At 44.8% G+C, this 25,269-nt stretch overlaps 1 protein-coding gene across 1 annotated transcript; it reads right to left on the bottom strand.

Annotated features, from left to right (window-relative positions):
• Window positions 1-3,982: 3,982 nt before the first annotated feature.
• On the bottom strand, window positions 3,983-21,077 carry LOC134346586 (tubulin beta-4B chain). The gene is made up of 4 exons (XM_063048019.1): window positions 20,920-21,077; window positions 12,007-12,115; window positions 10,894-11,004; window positions 3,983-9,614 (listed from the first exon to the last, which is right to left on the bottom strand). Exons 1-4 carry the CDS (start codon window positions 20,974-20,976, stop codon window positions 8,554-8,556), a joined length of 1,338 nt encoding a protein of 445 aa, XP_062904089.1. The 5' UTR covers window positions 20,977-21,077; the 3' UTR covers window positions 3,983-8,553.
• Window positions 21,078-25,269: the final 4,192 nt, after the last annotated feature.

The raw sequence follows: 25,269 nt of genomic DNA, 5'->3' as shown, positions 1-25,269 counted from the left end.
ATCAGGCTCCTCACTGTGAATCATGATATGATCCGAGACTAACTATGCACTGATGGTTTTGGGAAGTGTGGGGGAGGGGATGCACTTGAGCTCTTTAAGACAATGATATGTACATTGCTACAAGGTCCCCAATCCTAATTCAGTTTATTTTCCTGTAAAAATTTAAACAGAATAGCACCAGTGAAGAATTTTACATTATTTGTTCGGCCAGAGGGAGACATCGGTTGATGCTGTGGGCCTGCTGCAGCTTCGAGTCTATGGACTCCCTTTTGGTCTGAGTATTGTTGCTTGCACTTGTGTTTTCTTCCCCCTCTCTTTTTGCACTTTGGGTGGAAATGGTGATCAGGCTCATTGCTTAAGGAAAGCTGTTTTTGTGTTTAGTGGTCCTGCTGTGGATGCTGCATAGCTTCCTCTGATGGGACTGAAACAAACAGTCCATGAGCAGGGTGGGTGGGTTCCTTCATATTACTGGCCTTTCTCCAGCACCCTTCCATATGCATGTTCTGGATGGTGAGTAGGTTGCCGATAATGCGTTGGGCTGTTTTAGCTCCGTGGTGTCAAGCTCCTGGGTGGTTAAAATTGCCCAACTCATCACCAACACCAACTATGTTAGGCTGTTCATTTAGCAAGCAACCAGAAAAGATTGGAGGTGGGAGGTATGGGAACATAGCATGGGCTGGTGGAAGATTCAATGGGCCAAACAGCCTCCAATCTGCAGCATGACATACTGGCCTTAGTGCTGCCTGGAAAAATAGTCACTTATGCCTGAAGCCAGGAGCAGATGGGCAGTGATTTGGCCACCACTGCCAGCCCACCAACTGGAGAGTGTCATGGTTAAGGGTCGAAACACTTGGGAAGGTTGGGAACCGCCTGATGACATCTGCTCCTGGCTGAAGGCTATGGTTACCTCATAAGGTAAATGGAGAATGCATCCTAACAGGTGTATGTAACAAGTGGAACATGCGCATTTATATAAGTTTTAACAGCAAGTTTACACAAACATATCCCCAATAAAAATGTGTATCATAAGCTCTACAAAATTTATTTCACAATGGAGCAATTGTTATTTGCTCATGCCTGTTATACTGATCATTATTGATATTTTAAAAGGTTTAAAATATGTCGTTTGTATTAATGGCCAACAGTCCAAGGTTGTGCTGTGGGGCAGCCCATAAGGGTCGACACCCTCTAGGGGCCAACACAGTACCCAACAACCTCACTGAGTATATCTTTTGGATATGGAGGAACCACATGCTCGGAGAATGCACCAACTCCTTAGACCGTGGTGGGAATTGAACTCTGGTTAGCACACCTTACTCTTGGCAAGTTGTCACACTTCCTGGGGTGTGAAGTTTGAGAAAAGGTGATGAAAACAAACAGGACTAGTAGCACATGTGGTTAGAAAGTCAACTAGGATGTTATCCTTCATTGGAGCAGGTGGAATATTTAAAATGGGGAAGGTTTGGTGCAGGTTTACAGGGTGCCAAGTGCAGAGGTTATGCTTGTGTGTTTTCAGTCCTGGAATGGAGCGCAACATTGTGGTGCAAAGCAGTTTCCATAGATGGTTTTCACAGAATTAAATGAGAGGAGAGAGAGTGGAGGTCAGTAATTTTCTGTGTCACTCATTTCTCTTCTTGCTACTGCCATCGGGAAAGTACAAGGAGCCTCAGGACCCATCCAGTTCAGGAAGTTATTTCCCCTCAACCATCAGGCTCTTGAACTAGGATAACTTCACTTGCCTCATCTCTCTACTCTTCTCAGCCTATGAGCCAACTCTCAAGGACCTCTCAGTATTTATTGCTCATTAATTAAACTCCATTGTACTTACTGTGAATGCCCACAAGAAAATGAATCTGGGTTGTATATGGTGACATATGTACTTCCACTTACATTTAACCTTGGAATTTTGATTTATGAGAAATATTAAGTGCAGGAGGTAGCATTCATGGACCATTCAGGAATCTGATGTCAGAAGCCCTGCCGACATCTCGAGGCATCACCCATTGAAGATATCCTCAATGATGGGGAGGCTAGTGCCCAAGTTTACAAGCCTCCATACCCTTTCCATTGTGCAGTTCAGCAATGCAACAGGTCTTAACGGTCTACATCATGATCCGTAGAAATTTGCTAGGCTTTGGAAGCCAGCTATGTTCAATGCTAAAGAAACTGCTGAGGATGACACAATACAGCATCACTGACACCTCTGCACTTTCGTGGGACTGACCAAGACCAAGCCCAACCCCTTTTAGATCGACACAAATGAACATACCACTGCTCCCCCCTTGTCCCATATTTCCCTCAAAATAATTAAACTTTCTTCCTTCTCCTGCAGTTAAGATGAAAGCTCTGCAGCACCATTTCACCCAGATGCTAGGCCAGTGAGCATGATATGGTAACACACATCAAAGTTGCTGGTGAACGCAGCAGGCCAGGCAGCATCTATAGGGAGAGGTAGTCAACGTTTTGGGTTGAGACCCTTCGTCAGGACTAACTGAAAGAAGAGATAGTAAGAGATTTGAAAGGGGGAGATCCAAAATGATAGGAGAAGACAGGAGGGGGAGGGATGGAGCCAAGAGCTGGACAGTTGATTGGCAAAAGGGATATGAGGATCATGGGACAGGAGGCCCAGGGAGAAAGAAAAGGGGGAGGGGGGGAAGCCCAGAGGATGGGCAAGGAGTATAGTGAGAGGGACAGAGGGAGAAAAAAAAAACAGATGGGGTACGAAGAGGAAGTGGGGCATTAACCGAAGTTAGAGAAGCCAATATTCATGCCATCAGGTTGGAGGCTACCCAGACAGAATATAAGGTGTTGTTCCTCCAGCCTGAGTGTGGCTTCATCTATAGAGGCCGTGGATAGACATATCAAAATGGGAATGGGATGTGGAATTAAAATGTGTGGCCACTGGGAGATCCTGCTTTCTCTGGCGGACAGAGCATAGGTGTGCAGCGAAACGGTCTCCCAGTCTGCATCAGGTCTCGCCAATATATAGAAGGCCACATCGGGAGCACCGGACGCAGTATATCACCCCAGTCGACTCACAGGTGAAGTGTCGCCTCACCTGGAAGGACTGTCTGGGCCCTGAATGGTGGTAAGGGAGGAAGTGTAAGGGCATGTATAGCACTTGTTCCGCTTACAAGGATAAGTGCCAGGAGGGGGATCAGTGGGGAGGGATGGGGGGAGAAAACAAATGGACAAGTCACATAGGGAGCGCTCCCTGCGGAAAGCAGAGAGAGGGGTGGAGGGAAAGATGTGCTTGGTGGTGGCAGAAGTTACAGAGAATTATATGTTGGACCTGGAGGCTGGTGGGGCGGTAGGTGAGGACAAGGGGAACCCTATCCCGAGTGGGGTGGCGGGAGGATGGGGTGAGAGCAGCACATGGTGTTAGGCTCGGACACCCTTCAGCAACACTGGACAAAAGACTCAAGAAAAGCTCAGCCTATTAATGGTAAAAACATACCATATTATTAATAGGTTAGCTATCTTCCATGCCAGTATCACTTTTTGCAACTTTTAAACTTCCTACAATCACTTCATTAACTGCAATAAATTTTTTGTGCAGTTTTATAAAAGATTAACTTGTGATTGATGCCCATCACATTTTCAAATCTGATTTAATTCAATTGGTTCAAGAACCCAAAGAATGAGCACTTTGATTAACTCAGTATAATTTCCATATCCCTTTGTTCAAGTTAAAGTTAAAAGCATTCCAACCCTCGTGTAATGTAACTGATGGTACCAGATTCCAAATTTTAAACTTTGGAAGCATGATCCAAGGATAATCAGCCAATAATTTTTTTTTTTTTACCTCCAGCTTACAATCAAAATTTGTCTGCAAGTCCATAACTTACCCAGCAACTAGTTGAAAGCCTAGTGACTACAAGGTGCAAAGCACATTAATACAGCTTCTTCATCCCCGCCGCCCCCCCCCATTATGTCCTTTCAAATCTCAAGGAACAAAATCCAGAAAAAAACCAGAGGCCACTTTTAAATCGCAAAAAAAGTTTATTTGTCAGTTAAGAAACAGGCTAGCTCCACACTTTTCAATATGAAAAAAACAAAGGAAAAAAATTCAAATAAAAGATTAAAAGTGGTGAAAAACATGGAGAAAAATCCACAAGACAAAGATTGAAAAGTGCTCAGCAAGCAGTATGGAAAACAAGCTCGAGAGCTTCCAGGTCGACATTTTAAGCAGTACAGTTTTGGCTCAACAGCAAAGGAAAACACAGCTGCCATTTACAAAATGGTTGCAACTCATTGGCCACTGGGTGTCAGGTGACCAGCAAACACCAACAAATCAAATCCTTTCATCTCCCCCAGACCAAAACTGGTCCTCTGCTTCCTTTTGCATGGTTCTTCAGTCAAATCTGATACCACCCATCTTCACCTCAGCCCACAAATAAACCAAAACATGGAGGTTTAAAAAAACACAACAGGCATATTACAACAAATAACTCTACTTCAACCACAGGCAGTTGAAGTTCAGAGCATGGAAGATGAAGAACAGGATAAAGACCAGAACACAAGTCCTGTAGGGTTGGAGGTTGTTTGGCAAACTCACTGGCACTGGAATCACAAGCATCCCTTCTGTGAGAAGCAGCAAGTGGGCAAGATAAATTTTACTTCAACCCACTGCCAAATTATAGTGGCCTGGGTTTACAAGTACTTGCTCTTGGATTTGGCGATGGTCCCATGTCCCAGATTAACCAACACTTGGCATGATTATGGAGGGATCGGTCTCAAATTAAGGAGGCGATGTGTCAGTGATGAAAGTGTGACAGGTTAGGACTATTCTTGGTGACTCAATGTTTTTCCAAAAGGGAAAAGCAGCCAAACAGCTTTGCCATGTTGATACTAACCAAAGTTGGCTTCACATCACACCAGCCCAAAAGTGCATGAGATGCTGACACATGCCCCAATCCATCAGATCTCACCAACATTCATAACCACAACTTCCCACACACACTTTCAAGTCATCTTTTCAGGGCAATTCCAACAGTGGGGATAAAATGGATTCAATACTACCTCACATGGGAGGAATATCTCAAGGCCCAAATGCAAGACTCCAGATGCTGTCTGCCTCAAAAGGACACAGGCAGCTTTACAAGTAATGTGAACAGTTCAAGGTGGCAAATCAAACTGTCCCCAGATCATGAATGTGGAATTTGTTTCATTCAACATACTGTTGCACCCTCAAATTCCACCAATTTAGCAACTTGATTTTAAGCCATTATTCAAACATAGTGGAAAACCTCAACAGATGAAACAGTCAGAAAAGGTTGACCACACTGCCAAGTCAGCACAGGGTGCTATGACTACCTCCTCACAAGGAGATACTGCAATAGAACAATAGTCATACCTTCACAACACCATCCACGAATCAGCACTCTCCATCTTTTGGAAGAAAGACCACAAAGAGCAGTGACTGGTTTGAGGCAAATTCCAACATCATGACTCCAGTCATCAAAGCCAAGCTTGCAGATCTCAGAGTACAAGTGCTCACCATCCAACCAAACACTCCAGGCACTTCGAGCTGCTAGAAGCAAAGTGCAAATGAGTACTGGCTCCAGCTCAGTGAGGACATTCAGACAGCAGCTGTGACAGGAAACATCAGGTCGATGTATGTTGGTATCAAGAAGGCCCTTTGCCCATCACAGATCAAGACAGTACCCCTTAAGTCATCCAGCAGTGAAATAATCACCGATAAAAGCAAGCAGATGGAACACTGGGTAGACCACCACTCTGAGCTCTACCCGAGGGGAAAATGTTCTTGTTAGCTCAGCCATTGATTGTCTACCAGTCATGGATAAACTCGACTCCGAACCAACCATTGAGGACCTCAGCAAGGCAATTGACAGGGAAAGCTTCTGGCAATGATGGGATTCCTCCAGACCTGATCAAACACTGCAACAGCTCACTCCTCCAACCTTTACACGAGGTCCTCCATCAGTGCTGGAAGGAAGGAGCCGCACCACAGGATATGCGTGACTCCAAAATAGTCACTTTGTACAAGAAGAAGGGTGTTAGGAGTGACTGCAACAACAACAGGAGTATTGTCGGTAAAGTCTTTGCTCGTGTAACTCTGGCACGTCTAAACGCTGGCAGAACAGGTCTACCGAGTCCCAATGTGGTTTTCACGCAAGAAGGTCAACCGTCGACATGATTTTCTCACTCCATCAACTCCACAAGTGCAGGGAGCAACAGAAACCCCTCTATGTCACTTTCAACTACTTGACCAAGGCTTTCGAGCTTGTCAGCCGGGATGGGCTCTTTTAGATTCTCAAGATCAGCTGTCCCCCAAAACTCCAAAGTATCATCAAGTCATTCCATGATGACATGAGGGCTACTGTTCAGTACAATGGCAGCTCATCAGAACCCTTCACTGTTCGTAGTGGAGTCAAACAACGATACATGTTGGCCCCAACATTATTCAGCATCACCTTCTCTGCTATTGAAGCACGCGTTTGGGACGTCGACAGAAGGCACCTACATGCACACCAGGTCTGATGGGGGGCTGTTCAACCCTGCGCGCCTGAGAGCAAGAACGAAGGTGCGAAAGATCTTAATACGTGACATGCTCTTCGCTGATGACGATGCTATAACCTCACACACCAAACAGCAACTACAATCTCTCACGGACCGTTTCTCTAAGGCATGCAAGGACTTCAGGCTTACCGTCAGCCTAAAGAAAACAAATGTCCTTGCCCAGAACATACTGGAGACACCAGTCATTGCCATTGACAGTTATGATCGAGAAGTGGTCCACGAGTTCACATACTTGGGGTCAACCATTAACGACACTCTCCCTCGATGCTGAAATCAACAGGTCTATCAGCAAAGCAGCATCGATCCTTGCTCGATTCTCCTTGCGAGCCTGGGACAATCTGAAACTCACTACAAAGACCAAGACTGCTGTGTACAGTCCATGTGTTACCAGCACCCTCCTGTATGATAGCGAGACTTGGACCATCTACTCCAAACAGGAGAGGAAACTCAACAGTTTTCACCTACGCAGCCTTCGCCGCATCCCTGACATCACCTGGAGAGACAAAGTCCCAAACTCTGAGGTCCTCTCCCACGCTGGACTTCCCACAATGTTCACACTTTTAAGACAATGCAGATTGCGGTGGCTGGGTCACATCTGCTGTATGAAGGATGGTAGACTGCCAAAGGACATCCTCTACAGAGAACTAGCAACAGGCAAGAAGAACGTTGGTAGACCCCAGCTTCCCTTCAAGGACCTCTGCAAGCGCGACATGAAATCCGTAAATCAACAGAGTGCTGGGAGGATACAGCAGATGACCGCAACGAATGGCGAGGTACTCTTCAGCAGCACCTAGAGCAAGGCGAAAGTGATCCTGAGTCAGTTTGAGGAGCAGAGAGCACAGCAGCCAGCAACTGTGGCAGAGCCTGCTGTTCTAAGATCGGCCTCAGTCGACACTGCTCGTCAAACCAGTGACTACCAGAGTACCCATGGTCAACCACGACCGACAGAGACAGACAGACACACACACACACTCACTCAAGCCAGTATTGAGGCACAAGTCTCAGTAAAAGGTGTTTGGTAACAGATAGTCTACACTTCAATGTTTTTCCCACCCATATTTAGATTGCAGCTAAAGATTCTTTTCCCTACATTGGAATCTTGTTTAAAGGAATTCCCTGCAGGTCTGGGTGCTAACCAGGTAACATTACTTGTCCAGGAACAGGACAGGCACTTCCAGTAATCCCACGAATTGTGATCTTCCATGCACTCATGCACAAGTGCTTGTTAGGAACATCTGCATCCCTAATGCTTGCCAGTGCCAATGGAAAGTACTGCCAAACTTACTTTACAGCTAGCTGTCACAAACAGGAGCCATCCAACATCATGAAACAGAAAAAAAAACTAGACCACAAGACATCAGAGCGGAATCAGGCTATTCAATCGATTGAGTCTGTCCCACCATTTGATCACGGCTCATAATTTCCTTCCTTAACCCTATTCTCCTGTCTTCTCTCCATAACCTTAGACCATAAAATGGCTCAGAAACAGTCAAAACAAAAGATTTACCGTGGAATACTGCAGCACAGGGCTCGAGTTCAGAGTTAAGAGGGCCACAGTCCAGACTAGTACTGAAAATGGACATCAGATTGCCAAGAGCACAGACAGAACATTCAGCTTCTATGCAACTGCTGGCTGGATTCACTCAATTTTCCAGTTACTTCACCACCCACCCCAGAATTCAGATTTTCAACACTCAAGGTTTTTTTGGATTCCCTCCCTGGTTTTCATATACACTTAACGAGCCACTCACAGAAACCCCCACAAATGCACAGCAAACATGGCTGATTTCGATTTGGACACGCACTGGGACTTGGGGTGATAATTTGCTCGGATTTGGGATTGTGACTCGAGCTTTACATTACAGTGTCTCATTGGCCATTGTTTGTCTTGTGCAAGATTTTAAACTCGAGCCCTGCAAAGCCTGTAAAAGCCCACAAATCTTACTCATTTACACAATTTAAAAAGAATGCATTATGTACAGGGAAAAAAAAAGAAAAGGGGGTTTTTGTTTAAGCCTCATCTTGCTCGATCTCCTCTTCGAATTCTCCCTCCTCCTCTGCTGTGGCGTCCTGGTACTGCTGGTACTCTGACACAAGGTCGTTCATGTTGCTCTCGGCCTCTGTGAACTCCATCTCGTCCATCCCCTCGCCCGTGTACCAGTGGAGGAAAGCCTTGCGGCGGAACATGGCGGTGAACTGCTCGGAGATGCGCTTGAAGAGCTCCTGGATGGCGGTGCTGTTGCCGATGAAGGTGACTGCCATCTTGAGGCCGCGGGGCGGGATGTCGCAGACAGCGGTCTTCACGTTGTTGGGGATCCACTCCACGAAGTAGCTGCTGTTCTTGTTCTGGACGTTGAGCATCTGCTCGTCGACCTCCTTCATGGACATGCGGCCCCGGAAGACAGCCGCCACGGTGAGGTAGCGCCCGTGGCGTGGGTCACAGGCCGCCATCATGTTCTTGGCGTCGAACACCTGCTGAGTGAGCTCAGGCACCGTCAGAGCACGGTACTGCTGGCTGCCGCGGCTGGTGAGAGGGGCGAAGCCCGGCATGAAGAAGTGGAGGCGGGGGAAGGGGACCATGTTGACGGCCAACTTGCGCAGGTCAGCGTTGAGCTGGCCCGGGAAGCGCAGGCAGGTGGTGACGCCGCTCATGGTGGCAGAGACCAGGTGGTTGAGGTCCCCGTAGGTGGGGGTGGTCAGCTTCAGGGTGCGGAAGCAGATGTCGTAGAGGGCCTCGTTGTCGATGCAGTAGGTCTCGTCTGTGTTCTCCACTAGCTGGTGGACGGAGAGGGTGGCGTTGTAGGGCTCCACCACCGTGTCGGACACCTTGGGCGAGGGCACCACGCTGAAGGTGTTCATGATGCGGTCCGGGTACTCCTCCCGGATCTTGCTGATGAGCAGGGTGCCCATGCCCGAGCCGGTGCCCCCACCCAGCGAGTGGGTCAGCTGGAAGCCCTGCAGGCAGTCGCAGCTCTCTGCCTCCTTCCGCACGACATCCAGGACGGAGTCCACCAGCTCCGCGCCCTCCGTGTAGTGGCCCTTGGCCCAGTTGTTCCCAGCGCCACTCTGCCCTGTAAAGCAAGCAAGAACCTGTGTCAGCGGGACAAATAAAGCCACCGTCTCCCCTAGGCACACAATCATACTAGAATCTGTATCTGGTCACACTCCACTGCCAAACAACACCTACAAGATATGAGAGTTAATCCATTTGGCCCTTCAAGTCTGCCATTCAAAACCATGGCTGATTTCTCCACACTACCCCAACCCCATTCCACGCTAACCTTCACTAAGAATCTAATCTCCGCCTTAAAATGTAGCCAATGATGGCCACCACAACCCTCTGTTGTGCCAGATTCACCACCCCCCTGGTGGAAGAAAACCATCCTCACCCTTTATGCAAAGACCCTCAATCCTGATGTCTCACACTTGGTGTGAGGATGGGGACAAATATCACAATATGGTTCATTCTGGGAACACAACCACCCCACATCAGAAATGACCGGGGACGTAAAGGGGACCTGAATTCTAGGATCTTGCACATTCCAAGAACTTGAAGCACAATTCCAACACTCCACCATTAATTGTAGGCTGGGAATCCACTCAAGACAACTGTCAGTTCACCCATCGCTCTAAGCTGAAGACACAAGGAAACACTGGCAAGTTTACACAGGGTCACTCAGCACTTCAGCAAAGCACAGTCACGGATTTACATACTTAGATGGGGTTCGGTGGGGCGGGGGAGGCTAGAGAAGGGAAATCGCTGTGATAGATCCGACTGACGAGACTAGGGCGGGAGAGGCCACTACCCTGAATTGCACTTCAAAGCAGACCTGAGTTTCAGTTTAACATTCCTGTGAGGCTTCTCAGAAGCAGTGCATTGCCACTGTATTGAACACAATGGAACAAAGCCCACACAACCTGGCATGTGAAGGGAAAGGGGTTGTCCAGGATGCAAGTTGTGCTCACGCTTCCCTCAATTCAACATGCAGCACTATCACTAACCTACCACTACCACAGCAGTGTGTTTCAGGACTTAGCACTCCGTCTGCCCTTTCACATTAACCATTTCCACCCTAGGAGAACCTCCAGCTGTTATCTTGTACATTTCACGTCCCCCCTCATCCTCCTTCACGCTGGGGAATAAAGCCCGAGCTTGCTTAACCCATCTTCAAAACCTGCCTGCTCATCCAGGCAGCATCCTGGTAAACCTCCTCTGCGCCACTTCCACATCCTTCCTAGAACTGAACACAATACTCCATGTGGGGTACTCTGCGGGGTTTTTAAGAGCTGCAATACATCCTCAATGCCCCCACAGACAAAGTTAACTGAAGTCAACAAGCTTGCACTCACCAAACACGAAGTTATCTGGTCTGAAGATCTGCCCGAATGGGCCAGAACGAACAGAGTCCATGGTGCCAGGCTCCAGGTCAACCAGAATTGACCGAGGAACATATTTTCCCCCTGAGAAAAAAAGAGAATTTGTAAAAAAAAAAGTATTTCATTAAGATTCTCTACAAGGAACAGCCTCCCACTCTTAGGATTAATCCATAACCTTAAACTTAACCTGATCACCTCCCCTCCCTGTAGTAACCACTGCAGAGTCCACTGTGATGCAATTTCCTCAGCTAAAGGATCCAACAGAATGATCCCAATATAACTATGTAGTCAACATTAGATACATGACCATGACATTACCCTTTGGTAAAGCAGCCCTAGGCATCTATGACCAATACCATGTCATAAACAGGACAAGGACATGGGGAAAACACAAAGTTACACTTTCCAATCTCAGACACTGTTGGATTAGGGAGCGGAATTGTTATTTTTCTAGTATTCGCCTATACATGTGTATCTATTCAGTAAATTTCACAATTAATTGCAGCACAGCTGGTTCTGTACTTTTAAGTTTCTTAGTTTTTCTATAGCAGGTGTCACACCACTTGAATCTGGTGTTTCACAGGTTAATTGTGCTCATTGGCATATTGTTCAAGAGACAAGCACAATCTTTGCCTCATTTCTTTGCCCATTTTATGTAATACTTCATAAAATCCCAAGTTGCATTCTTGACTTCATAGGAACCTGTGGATCAGATCCAGTATTATTCATTCCTTGAGTTCCTGGCCACCTTCACAGATGCCAACAAAGCACCTAGGCCAGGAACATCTAGCTAGCCTTGGATCACTGAGTTAAGAGTTGGTATTTATTTAGCGAAACCAAGATAGCTCCTGCTGAGTTACATTCACAAAACAATATAGAGAAACTCAGGCAACATCTATGGAGAGGAATACAGTCCACAGGTTCCATCAACCTTCTATCCCTCTGACATGTTGAGTTGGTCCAGCATTTTGTGTGTTACTCTGGACTTGCAGCATCTTCAGCATTTCCTTAGGTCATGATCAGCTCCTTCAAAGCCCCACTCCAGCTTCCCCAAGTACAATGCCCCGACCTCCTAGAAACCCATACCTGTTGCCTCATTGTAGTAGACATTGATGCGGTCCAGCTGGAGGTCGCTGTCTCCGTGGTAGGTGCCAGTGGGGTCAATGCCATGTTCATCACTGATCACTTCCCAGAACTGTGGAGGAGACAGAGGGCAAGTTAGATCCAGCTACAGATACAAAGAACAAGCTATCAACTATATCTTTATCGCAGTTCCAATCCACTGCAGGTTGATCTGTACTGGAGAAGAACATTTTCCAACATTTTCTTCAAGATGTCACCTCCGTGCTGACAGCACCTCCTTGTGCTGTTAGCAGAGGCGAGGGGAGAGCATCTCCAAATCAAGAAAGTGGCAGCATACTAGCACAACACCTTATAATAGCAGCCATTATTGATCATGTTTCAGTTTGCAACCGTTTGTCAGCCATTTGTACACTCCCCCTCTTTTACTGGTTACCCCTTACACTCCAAAGATGTATGGGTCAGGGTGAGCAAGTATGGCCATGCTGTGTCAGTGCCGAAAGCTGAGCGACATAGGCAAACTGCCCCCAGGACAATCCCCAGACTGTTGGTTGTAGACTTGAGCCCCACACTTCACTCTTTCAATGCTGGTCAATAACCAATTCAATCAATTAGTGTGGTCCCATGGATCTGCTACCCCTGCCCTTGTCCAAAACCCAGCAATTCCTCCAGTGCTCTCATTAAACCTAGGTTACGCTATGGTGGCATAAAAGATAGTGTGGCACTACCACAGCTTGGGGATCAGAATTCTAATTGGCATCCTCTAAGGGATCTGTAGGTGCTCCCCTGTGGAATGTGTGCATCTCCTCTGGGTCCTGCGGCTTCCTTCCACAACCCAAAGCCCTCGCAGGCAGATTAATCGGTCGTAAATTGTCCCGGGTTGCAGGGGATTGAAGGGCCGTGCAGCCCTTTGAGTTGCAATCATCCCTTAAATAAAATTGTGCCTTGCTAATCCCTTCAGACACAATCTCAATCATAATAAAATCCTAATCAACACCTCTACCAAAAGTTTGGATCTAAGCATCATCACCTCCCCCCCCCACCCCCTTAGTGTGAACATTCACTCTCTGCTCAGCCAATCTGTCAGATGGGCAAGTCTGGTTCACATGAGAAACCAAGGCAAATGCACGTTTCCGGTGGGACCACACTCAGCTGAATGAACCCGCCCCACCCTACTGCCTCCCGGAGCAGGAGACTGCCCTTAAGGCCACTTAGCTACTGATACAGATGGATGCTATGGGCTGACGGTGGAGGGGAGCATTTAGCTCACTGCTGATATCAAAGAAATTAGGCTAATTAGCACACCAGCCCTTCTTCCCAACACACACAATCACTGGACAAGGAACAATTGAGGAATGAGTAATCATGCAAACACCAAATGCTGCAGGAACTCCGGTCAGGCAGCACATACGCAGGGAACTATTCATTCGATATTTCAGACACCTGATTGGTGCAGTGCTAAGGCTCTGACAGTGTATGAGATCACTCCCTGGCCACAGACCCAAGTACCGGCGAGACACAGCACTGTGCTGGTCTGGGAGGCTACAATGCTGGACTTCAGCTTGCTAGGAGACCAAGCAGGCATGAGTGAGCAGGCATGGGGGGGGAGGGATGGGTGCTGGGAAACAGGATGGGCATTTTATAAGCCGCTTGTGAAACTGTCATGTTGCTATGAATGTAAAAGGACTGGGTTCAGATCAGCCAGTGCAAGGCAGAAACACTTGGTTGATTTATAAATAGCACATTGTTCAAAGACAGTCAGGAACAGAGAGGGAGGCAGTGAACTCACTTCTACAGAAGGTACCAGGGAGAAGGAAATGACTTCTGCACGTTAAAGTTGCTGCAAGATCAAGTCTCTTCAAAATGTAATTGGTTTCACATGCAAGTGCTTGCCATGTCTTCAGCAGGTAGATCTAACTTTCAGCCAGATCTGACAGTTCTTAAAGACAACTGTCTCCAGGTACCAAGTGACCTACATCTGCTCCTACCTCATCAAGGTTAAAACTAACAAGTCAAAATGCACTATTTCACATTGGTCAGCCTTCAATAGCCAGGAGATTCCTGCACCTTCTCTTGCTGGCGTAAGCAATTGTTCAACAGTCCAAACAAAACCTTTGAGCAAGAAAATCCCAAATCGGCTAGGATTTAAAAGTAGCAGCAGTGCCACAGAAAGGATTACAATAATAGTTCAACCCTGACCTTCAGTGAAACATCAAATACTCCGCAACTACACCGGTTTCTTCCCACAGGTGTGGCTGGAATTAACTGGTTACTGTTAAATTAACGCCAGTACAGCACCCAATCCACAACTACCTTTCCCCAACAGACTCAACCACAAGTTGCCCCAAAAAACCCATCTCACAGGCATTCCGCAAATTCCCTCCCCTGGGATCCAACAGCAACTTGGTTTTCCCCCAGTCTACCTGCATTTTAAAACCATTCCTGATAACCTCAACACTGTCATTTTTCCATGTCTTAAGGGACAATGGGTACATTTAAAGCAGAGGTTGATAGGTTCTTGATTAGTAAAGGTGTCAAAGGTCATAGGAAGATGACAAGAATAGGATTGAGGGGGAAAATAAATCAGCCATGATGAGATAGCAGAAGACTCAATGGGCTGAATGTCTAACTCAGCTCCTATGACTTGTGGTCTCAATGCAGGTGGCAGAACTGTCAGGGCCGTGTGAAGTTGCCAGATGAGAGGGACTGGGTTAGAGAGATGGCATTTCCACTGGGAAATATGCCCACAAATAATCGGAATACCCAAGTGCCACCAGTATTGCGTTTCCTCTCGACCTGCTGCTTTCCCCCCTCCCAACAAGTCACCGTCCAGGTTTATTAGAGTTTGGAGGACAATAAATCCCCCGCACCCCAACCAGCAGGTGGAACAGGGCAAGGGAGGGGTTAAAATCTTGCGGACATGGGGCACGAGTGCAGCAGCTCACGGGAGATAGCTCGACCACAGCCAGCACCGTCCTGGTGACCGATAAAAAGAAATTTACACCCAGACCCTTGCAGACCGAGCTTCAGCAGCAACACAAAAAACAGCCAAAATAAAACAAAGGACGGAGACAAAAGGCTCCTTTCTGATGCACCATTTCCAGCATGTTGTGCTCTGCAAAGCCAACAACGACTGAACGGGCGCGACTGGAATGGTCTGGTTTCGGGAAGCTGAAAATTCCTGCATTTTAACAAAGGAAAGCCGCGAGACAGTTTGGCTTTGTTCCTGTGGCACTCAATTTAAAATGACTAGCAAGTCTATTGGCCTTGGCTTCTTGTCCTGCCCCACCCTATCCACATTAGCGTAGATCAGTGCATATGTACAGACCAAGTAACTCCATGTCAGATGCCTGTGTAGTCCTCACAGCTACAACTGGTGAGACCCACTCTTCAAATTACTGTACATCGAAATCTCACCCTCCCTATGGCTTACCATAAACGCCCTTCAATTACTGTAGATCACAATCTCACTTTCTCCAGCACAAGCCTCTGGTGCCTGGGTAAGCTACCCAATCGCACCAGCATCAGGGTAGCAAGTGCACATTCTGATTGAACAGGTCAATCTGAGCAAGGCAGCCTGGCTCCATTTCTTCAGCCGGAGAGTGACAATTCAGATAGCACAGGAAAATCAGTAACATGGAGTGTCAGTATGGGAAGGAGGCCAAGAGATAATCATCATTTTGTATCTTATGGAACCGGTGAACAGGCACAAAGGAGCGACTACGCCCTCTCGGTTACCGTCACGTGTACCAAGATACAGTGAGATTGCCTTGCATGCAGATCCAACCATTACACAGTACACTGAGGCAGAACAAGGTAAAACAATGCAGATCCCAAACAGCTTCCACTTAGTAGTGGGTGTAGATCGTTTTTCTTAATAAAATTGTTTATATTCTAAAATACAAATTAATCTAATCTATATGAATATAGAGTAAAGAGTTTGTTAATGTAATTCAATATACTGTATCTGGTATTATATTTTGTCTTTTGTTTTATAATATGTATTCTCTTGAACTCTATTCTTCTATATAGAAATCAAATCAATAAAAAAAATTGGAAAAAGGAAGAACAATGAAGAATAAATGACATTGTCAGTGGGCTTAGGCTTGCATGCCTCGATGACATGATCCGAATGAGCAAGACTGAGGGCCATAGTCCGGAGGTCTGCTCGAGAGTTTGACAAGTGGGATAAAGTTGTCCTGAGCTTTTTAACTGTTGTAAAGCATTTAAACCATATTCTCATGTAGTATACGGACAATGAAAAACTGACTTGCAGCATCAATGAAAAGCTGTTAAACCAGGACCGAGCAAGTGCACGGTAGAGAGAGTGTTGTGTTCCGTTACAGGAGGTAGGGTCTGGACTGTGAAGGTGGGTTCCGCGAACCTGATGGATTTATTAATAGCCGTCAGTGCAGTCAGATTGAGGGAAATTCAGATCCCCTTAACACAGATCTGCATTCTCTACACAGACTACTGTCCACTGATCTCATGGATGGTGACTCAAATACCCACCTCAGACCCATTGCCCAGTAACGGGTACAGGTGTCACATTACAGACCGAACCATAGTCACTATGGGGTGGGGTGGGAGGTCCAGATACAGACCAACTGGCCACCAATCCCAATCCACTACCAGTCACCTATTTCTGGGGGCAACTGTGTACATAAATTCCCAAACCCTTCCAGCAGCCCCTGATCATTGCGGGTGCTGATAGAAATGCTCCAAGTCAGTTTCCCCTCACAAAAACAAGGGCCATTTGGCTGAGGGTCTGCCAGCTCAGTAATCCTGCCCACCCAAACTTTTCTCTGCAACCTATCCTGCCCAATAAATGCACCCCCACATTCTCCCATCAGTGACCAACCAGCATGCTTTTTAGGTGCAGGGGGAAGCCAGGTCTATCATTCATCACCAGAGAGGGGATAACTCTACAGGCAAAGAATTAAACCTGGATCACCGCAGCACTACCCACCAGACCATCGTACTGCTATATAGTTGTTCAGTCACCCACCCAGTATGGGAGAGAATCAGCCCACACATTGTCGAGCTTCAACACTGCAAGGATTTTTTAATTGCTCTTAAAAAAATTAATGGGCTGAATATTAAAAAAATTGTGATTAGTGCCTTTACTCAGTTGGGGAAAGCTTCAGAACACCTCTGAACAATTTATTATAGATATTACCCATTAACTATTGTCATACTGTAGCTTCTGGCTCAGTGGAAGACAGGGCTGACATTCACTCAGCTCAACCAGTGGCTGGTGCAATGCAATTACAGCTTGTGGCATCGGAGTTCAGAGGTCAATTGCGGCATCAGTTTGTTTGTTGGTTACCCCTGGGTGCTCAGTTCCTCCCATAGACCAAAGGTGTACCAGTTAGTAGGTCAATTCTAAGTCACGACGCCCAAGGTACAGAGAGAAGGCAGGAGAATGGGGTTGCGATCAGTAATAAATCAGCCACGATGGAATGGCAAAGGAGATTCAATGGCCCAATTATACTCTGATATCTTATTGTCTTAATTGCCTGTTGTAAATTCCCTGAGATAAACCAGGTGAGTTGCTGGACAGTGCAGTGCTTTGGGCTGGAAGGGCACATCCCACACTATCTCTAAATAAATGGTATAAAGGCTTCAATTTAGAATGCAAGCAACCAATTCATTTTCAAAAATAAAACTTCCTCTAATGATATTAAACACAGGAAGGCTGAGGTTCTTCTCAAAGCACAAGCTGAAGCTGGCATTTGCAGGGTTGGGATTCAGTCCAAAACTGGACACCTGCTGGTACAACACTAGCCTGGAGTACAATCCAGTGCGAAGCAATCCGAGCCAAATCAGCTGCCAGGTCACAACAAGCCGTCGAACCTTGAGGGGCCGACCACAATGTGCAGAGGCTGGTCTGGCCAAGATGCATCCTCAGCCCAGTAACTAGTACATCAGGTTAACTGGAGTTGCTGTTTATCAATGTTGATGACAATTAGCATGAGATTGTGACAGTATATAAATATCTGTTGCATTTACAACCATACTATAATTATTCTGTAGTAGGCTAGCTCCTGCCCTAGCTGGGAAAAAAACAGACATGGTCAAGTGGTGGGCAATCACCTTGAGAAAATATCTTTATTACAATAACTTATTACTGCAGCGCTTTTCCCGTGTAGTGCAAAGTGCTTTACAACGGGATAAAGTGTAACCATGCAGAAATACACAAAGAAAATTGACAAAGGCGGTAGATAAAACTGGATATTATATTAAATAGGCTGGTATTAGCTCACCAGAGTGAGCTTCTAGCCTTAGGTATTGAGTTCCAGTTTAGGAGTTCAAAAAAAAAGCGCTGACCTATCCATTATCTTTTGAGAGATTTTAGATTTGAGTCCGGTGTAAGACATCTGTTCTCTTGCAGCAGAATAACGGAACAAAAATAATGAATAAAGAGGAGAAAATTCTAAGGTAGTGGGAAGACCATTCAGAAAATTGATGGCAGAGGGGTGAGTTTCTTCAGGCTCCTGTACTGCCTCCCTAATGGTAGTAATAAGAGCGTGTCCCAGGTGGTGAGGTACCATCCTAACGATCAGCATTCCCACCTGAACTGGAAACCTTTTCATTTCCACAAGCAACTGACACACTGAAACCAACTCACCACATGCTGTGACTATCAACATTACTCATTGTGGACTTCCACTCCGAGATGGGTGGGTCCAAAATAGACTATCACAATCAGGTTTAATATCACGGGCACCAATTTGAAATATCGCACAATGCAATACAAAATAAAGATAGAAATTACAGTAAATACACATTTATATACCCCCCTCATTTCCTACTCGTCATATCCCTAAGGTTCTAACTCATTAACACGTTCTCAAGCCCGTGTTTGCGCACTGGCTGGAGCAGATCTCACAAACGCATCGGGTGGGGTAACAGAACAAAAGCTCTGTGATTAGACTTTCAATTCTTGTGCACATTCACCATTGTTCTGAATTAAAGCATTCGAGCATCCCATAATAATTACTCGAATATACATCTTCCACAGGAGTTTTTTTTTTTATTTTCTGGAATGTAAGATACTGCCCAGCCCCAATGGTAACTGTAGTGACCTTCAAGAATCTATGCTCCAACCAGAAAGATTCAAGCCTCAAGCTTTTTACCCACAGACATTTTATGAATTTCATAATGTCTTAAAACTAGTTTGGAGAAATTCAAGTAATAAGATTAATTCTTCACCAAATGAAGGGGAGGTTAGCGGACATTAGTGGAGAGTGTAAGAACTACAAGTCTGACAGTTCAATATATACGTACACAAAATCTTGTCTTACAGATCATTTATTAGTTTCACTGGTCTATTCAACAGCTACTTTCAAAAAAGGGAACTGGCTACCTCAAATAGGAACTATTCAGAATTATGTAAAAAAAATTCGGCGTAAGGAACGAACAAGGTATTATTAAATAAAACGTAAAGTAATTACTATAGCAATGAGGTCTGAATGAACACGTGTTGCAAAACCTCTGGCGCTTTTTCCGGAGGATGGGCAATAGTTGTATACAAAATGAATTTATGTGAAAGGTGCAACTTATATGCACTGCAGCATTCTGGTTAACAGTCACCGCACTGATCAATCCATCAAACTCAAGTTTCAGCAAAAAAAGCCGCTCACGTTTTCTTCCACCTTGAAAAAAAACACCGACTAAGCAAAAAATATTTAAATTTGCAAAACCTTTATCCCAGGGTCAACCGCACCGCCTTGGGGATTGAACGTATTTAATCATTCATGGCTGCAGCAAGAAAACGCGCAAGCCCCATGCCTTTGATAGCAGCCGGATCGCGGGGGAGGGGGGAGAGCGGAAGACGGGCGCTCTTCTGGACAGGATTTAAATTCGAAATACCAACCGTTTGGCGCCACATTCCGTTTACTCCATTGGCTAATGCACTTATTGGCGCGCCCGCAACGGGTGCGATTCCCTCCAACGCACTCCGACCAATCCAATTAATGCAAATTACTACAGTTACTTCCCCTCCACTTCAAAAATGCAAAAGAAAATCTCAGATCGGGTTGCAAGCACAAAATAATGGCTCGACCACCCCCGAGGATTGGAATGCATTTCCTATCCCCGGCTGTATCAGGAGGGCGATTTCTTTCATGCACTGCCCCTCCCCCACTTACAAAAATTCAACAAAGGAACTCCAATTTTTTCCCAAGTACTCCCTTTCCATTCACTCTAATGCAAGGAACCTGGATGTTTCTCAAAACTAATTAGTCATCCTTGTGCGTTTAAAAAGCAGAGAAATGGTATCCTAGATTTTCCTCCAGCATCTGCGCCGCGCCTCGTCGAGAGGGTGGCGTACTGAGACGAGAATTTTCCATTTCCATTTACTCCTTTCCCGCAGCTCTTTTTAAAAAAGTCAAAAATACCTCAATTGCAATGTCGCTGCGGTTACTGTTTAACAATCTTTCCACTAATTACCTCAAAATCGCGATAATTATCGTTCGATAGTTTTTGACAATAACTGAAAAGCCCGAAAAATAAAATTTTGCAAAATGCACTCTCGAGGAGCTGCAGGTCGCGATGATCTATACCGAGGATTAATTACTTTCATAGCTTTAATAAGCCGCATTAATAGTTTTATCCGTATTTCGTCCCAGGTTTACGTGGACTATTTTCAAGCAGACACCGATTGATAAAGCATTTGCGTTTCAAATTCCAACGGTGCTACTGCCTCACCCACGTGTAAATCGACACCTGTGATGTATTTTAGCAAAAAGCCTTCCAGACAAATCAGCTTTTCATTGGAAGCTTCAATAATATATTTATCAAAACAAATGATATTCTTTAATTACAAAATTTCCACAGCAAGGCTATTGTATGCAAATATGTATCAATGGTGGGGATTAAAAAATACCATAGTAAATGTCACGGATACATATTTACCTTGGCCCCGATCTGGTTGCCACATTGCCCAGCTTGTACGTGCACGATCTCCCGCATGGTAAACTTATTAACTTTTTTTTAAAAGAAGCTTGCAATGAATATCTGGTCGTTACAGAGTAACTGCGCTGCTAACAGTTCCCGAAGCCGGCTCCCAACAAAGCTTATAAACGCGGTGGCGCCACCACAACGAGGCACCCCTTCCTATTGGACCGTGGTGAGCACGTGAGGTTGCAGCGGCTCCGCTATTGGACGCAAAGTGTTGCAGTAATTAACCGGGTGACGTCATGTCGGGTGCCCGGGAGTCGTGGGGCATTCTTTCTATCGACCCTCGGGTCCACATGTGCGACTTGGGTGCTTTTGTGTTCAGACGCGCTGGTTTTGTGAAGTCAAGTCCAGTTCTCCCTGTGGTTAAGATGCAATTTCTTTTAATACTGCTGAATGTGGCCGAGAACAGGTTAATCAGACGTCATTGCCACCATCCTTTCTACTTTATTGTGATTGAATGAGCCGGTTATTGTTAAAACACGGGATGGTGGCTGTTTTCCATGTTTCCTGCCACATCCCTCCTATTTTCTGAGACAGATATCAACGTATGTAAGATTAATAAAGTAGAACGAGTTATCCAACCGTGCGTTGTGCGGGACGATTTCAATCTGTTGTACTACGAATAGTGACGTAAGAATGCATTGCCTTTGCAAATTGCATGAATAAAACATCTTTGAAATGAGACACGTACTTCGATATCCTTCCGCTGTGGCGACGAAAATGAATGATTTAAAAAACTGATGGAATTTTGAGCTTTGTTAGAAGAACTTGTCAGACATCGTAGGAACACAGGGTAGCCCTAGGCCGTCAAGTGGTTTCTGGATGAACTATGAATTCACTCCATTTACCAGCCTTTTTCTTGTTCCCCTTACTGTTAATAATTAGAGCATTTGAAAGGAACAATTGACTAAGCATTATTGAAAATTTGGGAAGAAGTTCTGAAGTTCTCTCACCCTTTGAATAAAGAATTGTTCCCCAGATCTTTCCTGAATTTATTAGCACCTGCAAGACCTGTGGAGGCGTCACGCAGTGTATTTGGAACTTTCATGGGTTATTCAGCCCCTTCGCGTATCCTCCAGTAAAGCTATAGAACAATTACAGCACAGCAAACGCTCTTTATGTTATGCCGATCTTTAACCTACTCTACGATTAATCTAACCCTCCCTCCATTTTACTGTCATCGATGTGCCGCAATGTTGTGACAATCTTTAACCCTACTCTTAAGATCAATCTAACACATAGCACTTGATCTCCATCATCCATGTGCCCCCTTAAGAGGTTCTTCAATGTCCCTGATGGATCTGCCTCTAACCCTCATTGGCAAAGGTCTTCCATGCCTCCACCGCTATAGGGGCATCACAGTAGTATAGCGGCTCGGGCCACACTAGTACAGCTCGAGGCACTGGTGTCTTGATTTCAATTCAGGCACTATCTCCAAGTTTGTACCTTTTCCCCATGGCCATGTGGCTTTCCACTGGGTGCACCAGTTTCCTCCCACGTTCCAAAGTTGGTTAATTGGTTTCATTATCTCACATTCTCTTTATTTATTGTTATTTATTTATATTTGCCTTGCACAGTTTATTGCCTTGTGCATTCTGGTTGATTTTTCACTGATCCTGTTATAGTTACTATTATATAGATTTGCTGAATATGCTGACAAAAATGAATCTCAGGGCTGTGTTGGCGCATGGCCGAGTGGTTAAGATGTTCATCTGGTGATCTGAAGGTTGCTAGTTCGAGCCTTGGCTGAGGTAGTTGTTGTGTCCTTGCAGTGCCGTGGAGAGGGGAGACTTGCAGCATGGGTAACTGCCAATCTTCCCTGCAACATTGCCCAGGCCTGTGCCCTGGGAACCTTCCAAGGCGCAAATCCATGGTTTCACTAGACTAACGGATGCCTATATATATGGTGACACATATGTACCTTGATAATAAAATTCACTTTGAAGTCACTCTTTGGTCATTGTAGACACTCCTGTGATTAGGCTAGGGTTGCTGGCTGGTATGGCTCATTAGGCTGGTGTTTCACGCTGTATCTCTAAGTGAATAAATAGATACATAAATCTTATGTATTTCTTACTTAAAATTATTGTTATCACCCCCTGATCTCTCCTCTTCAAATTCTTGTCTGGCCTCCCTTTAAATTCATTCACATTAATCACCTCGTGCTCCTTGAGGAAGAGTGATCCACATTCTCACTGATCTTTGGTTAAAAGATTCCTTCTGAAATCCTGATTGGATTTACTTGTGATTACTGTACATTGATGGCACCTCTCATTGTACACTACATCAACACCTCCCATCATTTTAAAAAGCTCTATTTTCTTTCTGGAAAAAGAACGAGATGCAGTACTTTTTATATCAAACATATACTTCAAACAGGAGGAGAAGATGGCGGCGTGACGCAGCGTGCGTGGCCGCTCCAAAATGATATCGTATTTGTGAAGTAGGTACCGTGCACAATCCTGATTTGATGGAGACAGATGTGAGAAGCACAGGGGAACATCTGGAGAAACTTCTGAAATGCCCGCTTCGCTGCCGCTGCTACTGTGCGATCGAGAATCTCTGGAGGGGAAGGCCACAAATCCTCGGCTTTGCCTATTGCCTGTTGCTGGGGCTGGGGTTGAAGTGCTCGGCAGAGATGGTGCTCGGTGTCGGAGTGCCGGTCGGAGGCTCAAAGTTTTCAGACAGACTCAAGAGTCAGCTAAGGCTGTCCTCTTAGTCCCCTATTATTTGATATTGCATTAGAACCTCTTGCAATTGCTATTCGAGAATCTTCAAATATTACTGGGATAACTCGGGGATTAAAGTCCCATAAATTATCACTCTATGCTGATGATTTACTTTTATATATTTCTAATCCTGAGAGATCCATTCCTGCTGTTTTAGAGTTATTAGCACAATTTGGTCTTTTCTCAGGTTATAAATTAAATCTTAGTAAGAGTGAACTTTTTCCGATTAATAAACATCTTCCCTTATATTATAAATTTCCATTTAAATTGATTAATAATTACTTTTCATATCTTGGGATTAAAATTACTTGTAAACATAAAGATTTATTTAAGACTAACTTTTTACCATTAATAGACCATATTACTCAACTTTCATCTAAATGGTTTCCCTTATATTTAACTTTGATTGGTCGTATTAATGCAGTTAAGATGTTTTTTTTGCCAAAATTTTTATATGTGTTTCAGGCATTACCAATTTTCGTTCCTAAATCTTTTTTTGATAAAGTTGACTCTAAAATTTCTTCATTTATTTGGCAGAATAAGAATCCGAGACTGGGTAAAATACATTTACAGAAAGCTAAGAGAGATGGAGGTTTAGCATTACCTAACTTTAGATTTTATTATTGGGCTATTAATATTCGACATATGAAATTTTGGTTACTTGACCGGGACATACTATCTATTCCTAAATGGGTAGCATTGGAATTACAATCTGTTCAGGGTTATACACTTGGTTCTATTTTAGGTTCCTCTCTTCCTTTTGATTCGAAACGCCTTAAGCAGGTCTCTAACCCGATAGTTAAATATGCTTTGCGCATTTGGTTTCAATTCAGAAAATTTTTTGATCTTAATCAATTCGGGTTAGCGATTCCTATTTTAGGCAACATATTTTTTCCTCCCTCTTTTACGGATCGCGCTTTTCAAACTTGGAAGACTAAGGGTATTTTACGGTTTTTGGATTTATTTTTAGATGGTTCCCTTATGTCTTTTGAACAATTATCTAATAAATATAACTTATCAAGAATACATTTTTTTAGATATTTACAAGTTAGAAATTTCCTAAGTACTATACTTTCTTCCTTTCCAATGCTTCCTCCTATATATATTTTAGATTCGATAATTAACCTTAATCCATGTCAGAAAGGTGCATCGGCTATGATTTATAATATTATTATGAAACTTAGGAAAGCTCCATTTGATAAGATTAGGGTAGATTGGGAACAGGAATTGGGGCTTACCATTTCTGTGGATGATTGGGGGCAGATTTTACAATTAGTTAATACTTCCTCTATTTGTGCTAAACATTCCCTAATTCAATTTAAAGTGGTTCATAGAGCACATATGTCCAAAGATAAGTTAGCGCGTTTTTACTCGCATATTAATCCTTTCTGTGATAGATGTTCGGGGCAGATAGCCTCTTTAACTCATATGTTTTGGTCTTGCCCTACTTTGGAAACTTTTTGGAGAGATATTTTCAATATTATTTCTAAGGTATTAAATATAGATATCTCTCCTCACCCTATTACTGCTATCTTTGGACTACCTAAAATTTCTAGTAATCTTTCCCCTTCAGCCC

The sequence above is a fragment of the Mobula hypostoma genome, chromosome 5 (assembly GCF_963921235.1).
Source record: "Mobula hypostoma chromosome 5, sMobHyp1.1, whole genome shotgun sequence".
Classification (NCBI taxonomy): Eukaryota; Metazoa; Chordata; class Chondrichthyes; order Myliobatiformes; family Myliobatidae; genus Mobula; species Mobula hypostoma.
This window is presented reverse-complemented; position numbering and strand designations above follow the sequence as displayed.

What these genes read in the sequence shown, in the direction of transcription:
- LOC134346586 (XM_063048019.1), bottom strand. Translation starts at nt 20,976, where the DNA reads ATGCGGGAGATCGTGCACGTACAAGCTGGGCAATGTGGCAACCAGATC. An exon ending in CTACTACAATGAGGCAACAG is followed by an intron (nt 11,005 to 12,006) that starts GTATGGGTTTCT and finishes TTTTTTTCTCAG; the next exon opens with GGGGAAAATATGTTCCTCGG. An exon ending in ACCAGATAACTTCGTGTTTG is followed by an intron (nt 9,615 to 10,893) that starts GTGAGTGCAAGC and finishes CTTGCTTTACAG; the next exon opens with GGCAGAGTGGCGCTGGGAAC.